Source organism: Cyprinus carpio, chromosome B1 (assembly GCF_018340385.1).
Source record: "Cyprinus carpio isolate SPL01 chromosome B1, ASM1834038v1, whole genome shotgun sequence".
NCBI lineage: Eukaryota > Metazoa > Chordata > Actinopteri > Cypriniformes > Cyprinidae > Cyprinus > Cyprinus carpio.
Genome location: NC_056597.1, coordinates 6489982 through 6502250, shown reverse-complemented (window position 1 = coordinate 6502250; position 12269 = coordinate 6489982). Strand labels below are relative to the sequence as shown.

The following is a 12269-nucleotide window of genomic DNA, read 5'->3' as shown; positions in this document are numbered from 1 at the left end:
GACTAAATGGTGAGAACTCTGGCATATCAAGATCCTGGTGTTTACCAGTGCTTGGCTGACATTTCATCCGGTAGCAAGCAATTTAAAATGGCTGCTGTTATAAACCAGCTGCAGCTCGGCCATGTCCACCGTCTCCAGTTCCTCCTGACTGGGCCTGTCCACCACTCGCAGCTTCTCTGTGCTGTCCATTAACACAAGCGTGCGGGGGTTTATCCACTGCCAAGAGACGAGAGACAACATGAAACAATGCACACTGTCATAAAGGTAATCAAACTCATATGATTGTTAGTGAGGGTCTGACTCACGCTCAGACTGATGAAGTCACAGTTGAGTTGAAGCTGTCTCTGTTTGATGACATGGATGGTGCCAGACTCATCCTTTTTAACCTGAGCACCAAAACAACAGAGTGGGTTGATTACTGAATGACCTTATTAACAGGTGAAGTATGTCATTTCTGTTCCACTAGCAGAACTAAACATATTTATGACTTATTTTCTAACTACTTTTAAATGTCTCAAACAGTTATCCCTCATTGAACTGACATTATTGGTTTGTCTGTCCACTAGGGATGTTCAAACAGAACAGAAATGCCACACTTCACCTTCAAGTCTATATTCTTTTTATCACTTTGAAAACAGTTTTGCTCAAACAGACCAGCAGGAAGTGGATGGTGTTTCCTCTACAGAAGGCCAGGACGGGGTTGATTGTTTTCTGTGCTGCCACAAACTGCCAAGCCAACAAGGGAACACTCGCAGGATCCGTCTGCATTCAAAAACATTTCAAATGTATGAGATATTTAGAATGGCAATGAGTCCGAACCAAAGACGCAAGTATCCTGCTACTTCCTTGTTCACACTGCAAGTTCTTATTGTCACACTTGCTGGTGCTTTTCGGACCTCGCACTTAATTGGCATCTTTTCCTACCAGCAGCGACTTTTCCTGTGAGAAGATGCCATGCAAATGTTTGCAGGAACCTCAGAACTCCTTCATAAGCCAAATCAATCATGTGAGGCAGAATTGAGTGATATTTGCGTGCTAATAGGCAGCTGGTCCATCTGCTCTGTGCTAAATGAATCCAATTTAGCGAAATTTAATTGAAGAGAACAACCTCGACACAGGCATAAAGGAGACAATAGACCAGAAGATGAATCCAGTTCAACAGTCATTTCAGAACTTTTGTTTAGAGGTTTACAGAAATCTTAGCAGGTTTTAATGGCATCTCACTATAAAGCTCTAATGTGTGATTTGTGTGTATTTTAAATGCAACTTCCAAAAAATAAAAGCATTTATTTTTTTACAATAATTGTGAATAATTATTTACAGATATTCTGCTCTAAAGTCAGCATAAAACAAAAGTTAGAATTGACTTCTGCATTGTGATGTATTTTCATGGAAAATGCAAATATATGTGCAATGGTCAATTATTCACAATAATACCATTAATATGAATTAAGGGAATAAATAAGATCAAATTATGAATTCATGACCACTTTAAATTAAAAACCCACTGTCATGTCTGCAAATAACTAAATGCAACAAAACTTTTCTTTTTAATACAGCTAAAAAGCATGATGATTACTCGATGCACTGAAAGTGCAGTTATGATTCTGAGGATAAATGAAAGTCTAATGGGTTTGGAATGACATGACAGTGAGTAAATGATGACAGAATTTTGAGTTTTGGGCAAATCCCTTTATGCATGGTGACACTGAGATCAGGGCTGAGTAATGTAAGGTATAAGATATATAAATGTTTGAACTTGTATATGATATTTACAGTTGAAGAGAGGAAAACACTAGAGATGCAGTCAATCGTGTACGTGCTGTGAAAACAAATGCTAACATAAATCTTGAATACAGAGGTTATAAGTTTATCTGTTAGATGCCATGTTGATGGCTGTTGGAAAAGCAAACAGATACACACACAAGAACACAGAGAATGAAAGTGTGCACTGCACCTTGCCGTAGGGAAAAGTCATCCACACTTTGAGCGAAGGCTTCAGTCCTATCAGCAGAATCTGTCAAAATAAAGAGTTCCGTGGCTAAATAAAATTGCAGTCAAACAGAAACAAATCCAGTGTGTTTGGATGCTAGTAGCTGAGTGGTGCCTCAAACAAACAAGCAATTCACAAGATATGACAATACTGTTAGTTTACACACATAAAACCAAAATAGAAGTAATGTGAAATATAAATTTCACCCCATTTAATGCAGATACAGTGACATATATATATCACCGCTCAAAAGTTTGGAGTTAGTAAGATCTCTATGTCTCTTGTGCTCACGAAGGCTGCAATTATTTAATGAAAAATACAGTAAAACAGTAAAACTGTGAAATATTATTATCATTTAAAATAACTCTTCTGTTTAAATATATTTTAAAATGCAATTTATTCCGGTAATGCAAAACTGAATTTAAGGCAGCCATTACTCCAGTCTTCAGCATCACATGATATTAAAATGTATAAATATATCAAACATACTTATTATGCCAGCAGCTGCTTTTTATAATACTTTATTAGGTCAGCTTGTCACTGTTGTTGCACGTTTTATGCTACTTGTTCTCTGAGGCCAATGTGGAATGGCTGTTATAGACACATGAGTTTTAAGCTGAATGAAGTTAAAAGAGAAACTGTTAAGAAGTCCATTGGAAATAGGCCTTTAAGGCCGATTCACATGAAGAATGACCACTCTGAACATTAAAAAGCTATAAAAAAATAAAAAGCTACAACTCTAAGATAATAACAGAATCCACACCACAACTATAACAGAATTGACACAGAGGAATAATATCTTTGCAATTAATTTTTTAGAGTGATATTCTTCTAGCTAATGAACGAAAAGACATTAACAACCATTCAAAATCCTTTCATTTTAAAGCATGTTCTCAAAAACACAAATGTTACATTAACTGAAAACCCAACACTGCAAAACATGTTTAGTATACAAAAACAAGCAAAAACCAAAGTCTGAAATGTATCAATTTTGCCCTGAATTGCATAGAGTTATCAAGATGCTATTTCAGGCTGAAAAGGAAAATTGACTATTTCTGAACTGTAGAGCAGCAGAGCTATTATTTTGACAATCGAACACATGAAACAAACACTGGGCCAAAAAATGTATCAGTGCGCTGAATATGAGAAATGCCTAGTCATTAAGTGCACAATTTATCGATTTAATTTGGCACAAAACATGTTTATTCTCACTGTAAATGAACCAGGCCAGCACACACTGTAACTAAATGGTCCAATTTTGCAAATTCTCCTGTGCAACTACATTTTAGTTGCACTGGTGTGATTACAAAAGCATTTTTGATTATTTGCTGCTTTTGTGGGAACCACCTGAAGCCAAAAATCCAAACATTTCACAAAATCTTTTGAAACAACAACAATGTATATAATAAAATCAGCAAAAATCTTTACAGTTTTAATAATAAAGATGTTTTCACATACACACACACAAAACATTTTATTAAAGGGGTCATATGATGCTGCTAAAAAGAACATTATTTTGTGTATTTGGTGTAATGAAATGTGTTTATGCGGTTTAAGGTTCAAAAACCACATTATTTTCCACATACTGTACATTATTGTTTCTCCTCTATTCCCCACCTTTTGAAACGTGTAGATTTTTACAAAGCTCATCGCTCTGAAAAGCGAGGTGTGCTGTAATTGGCCAGCTATCCAGTGCATTGTGATTGGCCGAATACCTCAAGCGTGTGAAGGAAATGTTATGCCTCTTAACATTTTGTGATACCCTGTCCGGCCGGAGTGACGAGACATCAACATAAAACCCATTATAAACGTGATATAAACATGATTTCTAGTCGTGTCCTATTTTGGAAGGCCAAACAATGTAGTTTCACTTTCTCAACGAAACAGTGTCACACACATGCCTTGAGTGAGCAGAGGCCTGTAGCTTGAGAACAGCGCAGCCGGTGGATTCTATGAAGGAGAGTCCGGCAGTGCTTGCGGCAACTACATGTGACGACCCCGGGCTGGACTACGCTTCATCCACAGTGAAAGCCGATCCAGCGATCCACAGTGCAAAGTTGATGTATTTCCTCAGCGACCAGCACGGATCAGCTCCAGGCATGACAAAGCGGATTTCGTCCTCTTTTGGAAGGCCAAACAAAGTAGTTTCGCTTTCACAGTAAAACACACAGCGTCTATACGTCATGGCGGCAGCTGCAACAACAATACTACAATGAGAATAAAAGGTACGCCTTCTTTCTTTGCGTGAACATCTGGGCGGCGTTATGCAAATCTTCCCACATACTGACATAGATATGCGGGGGCGTGTTAGAACGAGCCGTTTTAGTGGGGTGTGGACGAGTCTTAACTTTTATAAAGAATATCTCTTTGGATTTGAGACTTTAGTCTTTGCAACTTCACAGCTCTTCTTTATGCACCAAGAGCTTTCTAAAGAGAAAGGAAAAATTGAAATCGCATCATATAAACCCCTTTAAACGATAAACCCCATATTTGAGCCTAATAAAAGATTATGTATGTTATATATAATTGGTCTGAACAAAAACAGTGATATTGTGACACCCCTAGAATTTAGGGAGTGAGTAGTCAGCAGTAAAAGGTACTGAATGTATGAGTGTACCTTGGTGAGTGAGGCCATGGCCAGCAGGGAGTAGTGGGTAATGGGATGATCTTTCAGTTCAGGTCCAGCATGTAGAGGCTCAACACAGCAAACCTCACCTTTAGAACCACTGAACAAACACCTGGATTCACATGTCCTCATCCCCATTACCCTCCTAGACAGAGAAAGAGAATGTGAGCACATTCATAATCCAGAACCTCTGTAATAGAGTCCCAGAATTACAGCAGTGAATGATAGATACCCGTCAGGTTAATAAGAATGAATGTTTTTTTCACTCAACAAAAGCATTTAGTGGGAAATGAATGACAATTTCCTTCTTCAATAAGACTAGAGTTATAAGAGAATTCATCAGTTGATACAGATTCAGATAATTAGGTTTCTGTTGGAATCTCTAAGTTGAGGGATGTGACAGAGCTCTATTCTCTGCCATAGAAGCAATAGTAAGAAAAATGAATGAGAAATGTCAGGTAAAATATGACACAAAAAAAGTGAATGCTAGTAATTGTTCAATATAATAATTTATAATGTTAAAATAGAGTGGGTATAACATATTGGCAAAGTGGGACAGCATATCAAGTCATGATATTAACGATACAGCAATAATATGACAGTGTAGTGCAGTGCATAACATTTACAGTGTGGAATGTCAAAAAATTAACGCAGGAAAGAAAGTGAAAGAACAGTAAAAAGATGGTTAAGAACAGAAGCAAGAATATATATATATATATATATATATATATATATATATATATAATATTATGGTGATTAATCGATTACATTTTTGTTTACATAATGTATGTGTGCGCACGGTATATATTTATAATGTATATATAAATACAAATACATGCATAAATATATTTAAGAAAAATATGTTTATGTATGAAATATATCTATATAGAATATAAAATATATAATAATATAAATATATAAATGTATATACATGTAAACATTTTCAATATATATACTTAATGTGTGTGTATTTATATATACATAATAAATAAACACAGTACACATACATATATTACGTAAACAAAAACTTTTATTTTGGATGCAATTAATCATTTGACAGCACTAAAGTATATATATATATATTGTTTTTTTTGTAGTCAACAGAAAGAATGAATGGAGCAATACTAGAATATAGGAAAATGTTTACCCTTAAATCAAAGATATTTGAAGTAGAACTGAAAAATTTAATTTAATAAGTAGATAATTTTATCTGTATGTTAGTTTTAATCATTTATGTAATTAAAAAAATACTAAAGCTATTTTAGCTCACTTATAGGTTGCTTTCTATTTTGTTTGGGGGGGTGAGAAGTTTGTTGAATATTTTTTAAGCAGCATGAGGCTTCTTTATGTTGTGTCTAGTGTTGTTTCATTATCACTGAAAATGTTATTATTTTGAATTAGATCTTACTTCTTTATTATTATTAGTCATTTTGTTGTGTTTGTAATGTCTGTACAATTTTACATTTTAGTTTAAGTTAATTTAATTTTATGAAAGAAAATAAGTTAACATTTTAATATTATTTTATTTCAGTTAAAGTTTATTTTATTTAAAGTAAATCAACTAAATCCACTTTCCTGCAGAGTTTGGCTCTAACCATAATTAAACACAACTAAGCATGCTATTCAATGTCTTCAGGAACGCTAAAAAAAAAAATCACAGGTAGTTGAGTTTTATCAGGGTTAGAGCTAAACTCTGCAGGAAAGTGGATCTCGCAAGCCAGATTTGAGGATCCCTGGTCAGATGCATGAGGCTCTACTGGCCCCTACACACCAGTTAGCTGTACTACAGTACATTGTTAGAAATGTGCTTTATACAATTCAAGATACGTTTAAGTTGAAGTACATCTCACCTAAATGACAGCTCAAACACAGATCCGCCACTGTCATTACACACAGCTAGTGCCGGGTGGTCAGTGAACTGTAGAAAGCAAGAGAGCAAAGTTCTTTATTCAATGCCAATGAACAACAAAGCATGTAATGTACATACATAAGTACAGTGCATAACCTTCACATGTAGTATGGCAGTGCCAGGTGGATGGGCATCAGTGATAGTGCGGAGCAGCTTCCCATTGGCCAGATCCCACATGGTGATCTGCATTAGGAATAAAATGACACTTTACATACATTGACCTGACCTGATCATTATGAAAAAGCTATTTGCCATCAAGATTGCCTGTGAGTTTAAGGGTTTGCTGCGGCTCACCTGTCCTTTGGCAAAGCCACAAAGCAGTCGTGTGCAATCGTGATTAATACTGAGAGCTGACACTGCCCCATACTCCGCTCCTGTCGCTGTGGTGCCAAGACAGAGACGCAGAGCCTGGTTCTGATCTGAAATCAAAATATACCAATTAGACAAAACAGCACTTAAGTGCAGATTATGGACCAATTAGGTCCTTTAAGCTTCATCAACAACATAATCAAAAAAAATTACACACACAGTGGTTTGTTTTTGTAACAATACTTCCAAATGCAGCCGAAAGCAAAACACAAACACACGAAAGGCGTGCAAACAGCCATGGCAAACTTCTCAGCTCATATCCTTCCATTAGAAAAAAAACTATGCTTTAAATGATTTAGCATGCTCTTAGGACATTTCACACTAGACACATAAGCAGATAAATAGACACTTCTTTTTTTCTGCACCCATGTTAACAGGTTAGAGCATTCACACTGAAAGGTGAGACAGCACAGCACTATGTAGCAGAAGCAGTGCTGTGATCCTTCCTATTCTTGCTATGCTGTTCAAACTGAATTAAAGTGACACTGCACTGTTCCTGGCCAAAATACTAATCCATTAACATGAAAAAAGAAGCATAAAAGCATGTAAGTCTACTGTCTACTGCAGTGCTCTCAAAAATGGGGTCCTGGGTCCAGTAGGGTGCCTCTGCAAACTTCCAAGGGCCTCAAGATGACAAAGTTTTTAAAATAAGACAAAACTTGATGTATGTATGCAGGACTCAACATTAAACGCTTGTCCGGGACAAGTGGATTTTGTGAAGGGGCAATTGAAATAGAATTTTACTTGCCTGACCATCATCAGTGTAAATGGTGACTGATGACGGATAAAGTCTGACTCGCAGAGAAATCAAAACTAATAGGTGCAACAGCACACACAAAGAAACAAACATAAACAAACATACTGCGGTAGAAAAAAAAATCTAAATATTCTATATAACATATGATATAGGTTAAGCAACATCACACGACCAAGCACTAGCATGATTGCAAATGTGACATTGATTTTATACAACAGTAGTTCAATAAACAAGTAGTTAATATTAACTGACTTACATTTTAGACACATTATTGACCATTTTTGCTAACGAAAATAGTTCTAAGCAAAGCCACGGCCGAACATTTACTAAATGATTCAGCATTTTTAAACGAATCGGGTGAGTCAATGATTCAGTGAGCCATTCATAAAGACAGTCACTTGCTTTATTTATTGAATCAACCAATGACTCACTCATTAAGACAGTGGTACCTACTGGTGGTTTGGTTTCATATTTAAAAGTAGGCCTATCATTAAATTTTTCCAACATTTCGAATGTTTAAAAAAGTGAAACGTTTATTCTTATAACATCATTTATGCATTTGTAATTTTATTATGTGAATGCATTTATGAAACTTCTTATCTTCATTAAACAGTCTGTGTAAATACATCTAAATGGCACTTTCGATGGAGCTTCAGTGTTTCCTCTGCAGTGGAAAGACGGAGTTAGCCTAGATATGGGGTAGCATTAAGGGATCGAAAATATGGTCAGGCAGAATAAGGCATTAATATGTGTTTTGTAAGTATTAATAAACAGCCAACATGCTAGTAATATGCATTCTAATAAGCAACTAGATAATATTGAGAATTGGTCCTTAAAATAAAGTATTACCAAAGATTTTAAATAGAAATATATATTTTTTAAATTGTTATCATACTTTATGAACTACACTACAGTACACAGCATGCAACATGATTTAACATCTTATATGGTTATGATGTGTGTGGGGGAGGGAGGACACAATGACATACTGATGATAGCTGGGGGTCAACACAATCAGCTGTCACTAGAAACACTGCCAGTGTGAAAGCGCAATGAATGCTGCTTTTGCTCTGTTTACATGTCCAGTGTGAAATAGGCATTGATGTGTAATGCTAAACATGATGCAATGGAAAAAATTGATGTATTACCAGATTTTGCACTATATTAATACATTACCTTTTCCTGAATATTCCACCCAAGACAAGCCAAGGCACAGAGATAGTCCCAAAGTCGTTTAAAATACACTCATTGACAAATACTTTTAAAGTTGTGCACATAAAGAGTTCTAATACGGCATATTTTCCTTACATATTAATAAAACACTGTGATAAACAAAGTTCTATACAGACTGTTATGATTATAAACATAAAACATCCCTTCCAAAAATCTTTATCAACTTTAACACAACAGCACAAAGAACTGAAACATGCTTACCAAATACTAAGGCCAGACCATGTGACGTCCCTACAGCGATCACATTTGAAACAGTCTGCAAACACAAAAGCACTTCAGACATGAAAGGTTTTTTTTTTTTTCATTAATTAAAAATCACAAGAAAGTCAAATACTCACTATTGCCGTTGGCAAGCCAGCATCAACTTTATCCTGAAGAGAGATGGAAAGAGTAAAAGCACCAAATTATAAATTGAGCAACACAATTTCATTGGAATAGAAGAAATTTCTGTTTGAAGAGTCTCTTATTTATAGCTCTCACTTTATAGGTGTTATTTATAGCTCTGAATTATTAAAACAGGATTGTGCACCATTGCCAAATGAACTGACAATGTCTGAATTTTATCTGAGGAAAGAAAAGTAAAATCAATTAAATACAGAAAAGAATTGAATTAATTATGATTTTTTTTTTTTGTATTATTATATAACTGCTGTAAGTGTAGCTTTTCATAATATAATGTATTTTACATTACCCACAAACATTATCATATACATAACACATTTACACATAGCATACTTATTATAGCTTTGCATACTATAGCACAAGCAATAGATGAAGTATTATTGGTCTTACCGCAGCTGATACCATCTGAGCTGAGATGCCTTTCAGCACATTGCGTCTAAGAACAGATCCATGTACTGTAGCATTAGTTTCCACTGCTTTCCTCCTCCTGAAGTGAACATACACAGACTAATTACTGAAAAGAAAAGACTTCATTCAATCACCAAACATTTATCACAACAGCAATACAGAGCAAGCGCTGTTAATGTGTAGCCAGGTCAAGAAAGTGTCCATTCCTCTTTAAATGTGTGCGGTCTCCACTGTCAGAGCTGGCCAGAGACGAGGTTTCACACGAGTGGGCATCAATGTTCTCTGTGTTCAAAATACAAGTGTCCTCCAGAATGAATGGCTCATCTTCATCTTCAGGCTGCAAACAAGAGTGTTGAAAACCAAAATAGTTACAGTTATAAACACTTTCTATAATAATTCCGTTTTTTTTTTTAGTTTTCTCTCTCTCTCTCATTCACTTCTGCTCTAGTTAGTAATCTAGCTTGTACTTGAAACTTGGTATTGTGTATAAGAAAAAATAATTTGCTTTTATGATATATTGCTCGTCGTGTACCTCATTTGTATAAAAGCATCTTGAATAAATGAATAAATTAAATGTCTGCTGAATTAAGAGATGTTAAAAGAAAAGATCATTTGTAAAAATTACCATTCAAACAATATGAAAAGCTGTTTATTATTATCTCTGTTCTTACAAAAAGACTACTGTGATAGTACCATGGTATTTAAAGATTACCATATAGTGTGTGACATGACATACAGCCAAGTATGATGACCCATACTCAGAATTCGTGCTCTGCATTTAACCCATCCAAAGCAGTGGGCAGCCATTTATGCTGCGGCGCCCGGGGAGTAGTTGGGGGTTCAGTGCCTTGCTCAAGGGCACCTCAGTCGTGGTATTGCCGGCCCGAGACTCGAACCCATAACCTTAGGGTTAGGAATCAAACTCTCTGAGTTTAGATAATCATGGACTAAAGACTTGTGCTTAAATGCTTGTCATTAGTTTTGTAGATAAACACATTATCAATTTTGTGGTCAGTGAGTATTTTTTTTAAAGAAATTAATACTTTTATTCATCATGGATGCTTTAAATTGACCAAAAGTGACCGTAAATAAATGTAAAATGTTACTCTGTTAATGTTAAAAATCTATTTTAATTTTTTTTTCTTTTGAATTTTCAATTCATCAAATAATCCTGAAAACAAAATGTATAATTGTTTCCACAGAAATAAGAAGCAGCACAACGGTTTTCAACGTTGATGATAATAAGAAATTTCTCAAGCAGCAAATCAGCATATTAGAATGATTAGAATGAAGGAATGAATTACATTTTACAGTATATTCACACACACAAAAAAAAATGCTTGTTTTAAACTCTAATAATAACAATATATCACAATATTACTGTTTTTGCTGTATTTCTGATAACATAAATGCAGACTTGGTGCACAAGAGACTTTCAAAAACTGACCCAACCCCAATTTTTTAACAAGTCTTCATGTGTCTACATATGAATTTCATTATAAATCGTTTTAATGGATGAGCAGATGATATTTAGGCTAGTTTATAATATAATTCTACAACTTCCATTCATGTTATTTCATAGTTTTATGACTCTTACTACTATTCTGAACTGTAGAAAATACTCGTAATAAATACTAAGCAGGATAACTGGTATATCTGCAGATTTAATATATCTCTAGTATGCTGTAAGATGACTGTGGAAGTATGATAACATACTGACCTCATTCAGGATGCTCTCTAGGGTCGGAGGCGTGTCCACTTGAGGGATGTCAAACTCTTTATCATCAATCTAAGAGATAAATACGTCCTTCATATTAAATAATACATGTATCAAAGTAGCACTCTGTTCGCAATGACTGCCGTTTTTCGCGGTGAATACTGAAGGTACATACAAAATAATGTACAATTCTTTACATGCACAAACCATTCACATGTACAAAACATATTACACAAATGACGAACTCACTGACTATGACAAACAAGCACATATTTAACGCACTGATCTTAACGCAGCATTAGTAAAATGTCACTAAGAACAACACGAAGTTTGTAATGAACCAAATGAAACAAAACCATACAGACAAAAACTGAAGCAGTCAATCTCAGTCTTACCGCCTCTATTTCCATTAAATTGAGCTGTGAGGACGCAGAAACAAGACTGCGACTGTCCGGAGATTCAGCCATTATATAGAGATTAGCTGTCAAGTGTCATAACACTGATATTGTATGTTTATCAGCTGTATTCATTATGCTCTGCAGCAGCAGTTTACATCCCTGATAGTGTCGGAAGAGGCGGGACCACTGATCTATATATATTCCAGAGCCATAGACTGGCTCTGATATATTCTATATTATAGATCAGTGGGCGGGACCTACCGGCATACGTAACCATTCCACTTCCTGTTTATAAATCGTTATCCTTAAAATAAAATTTTCATTCAAATAGTGCAATATATTTATCTATAATTATAATTTTTATACAGGTTTGTATTTTGTTTTTAGTTAATTTTAATTTTTATACAGGTTTGTATTTTGTTTTTACTTTTACTTTTCACTAACGTTACCTTCTGTG

At 35.2% G+C, this 12269-nt stretch overlaps 1 protein-coding gene across 1 annotated transcript in view; it reads right to left on the bottom strand.

Moving 5' to 3' along the window:
• vps8 (VPS8 subunit of CORVET complex) overlaps window positions 1–12033 on the bottom strand; it is a 134863-nt gene extending 122830 nt beyond the window's left edge. Inside the window, 15 exon segments of the mRNA XM_042716369.1 lie at window positions 46–216; window positions 306–386; window positions 655–762; window positions 1958–2017; window positions 4611–4764; window positions 6470–6537; window positions 6625–6711; window positions 6823–6947; window positions 8831–8836; window positions 9089–9143; window positions 9226–9258; window positions 9680–9776; window positions 9904–10034; window positions 11418–11486; window positions 11810–12033. Of these exon segments, the coding sequence (XP_042572303.1) occupies window positions 46–216; window positions 306–386; window positions 655–762; window positions 1958–2017; window positions 4611–4764; window positions 6470–6537; window positions 6625–6711; window positions 6823–6947; window positions 8831–8836; window positions 9089–9143; window positions 9226–9258; window positions 9680–9776; window positions 9904–10034; window positions 11418–11486; window positions 11810–11881 (1317 nt within the window). The 5' untranslated portion in view covers window positions 11882–12033.
• Between the last annotated feature and the right edge of the window lie 236 nt (window positions 12034–12269).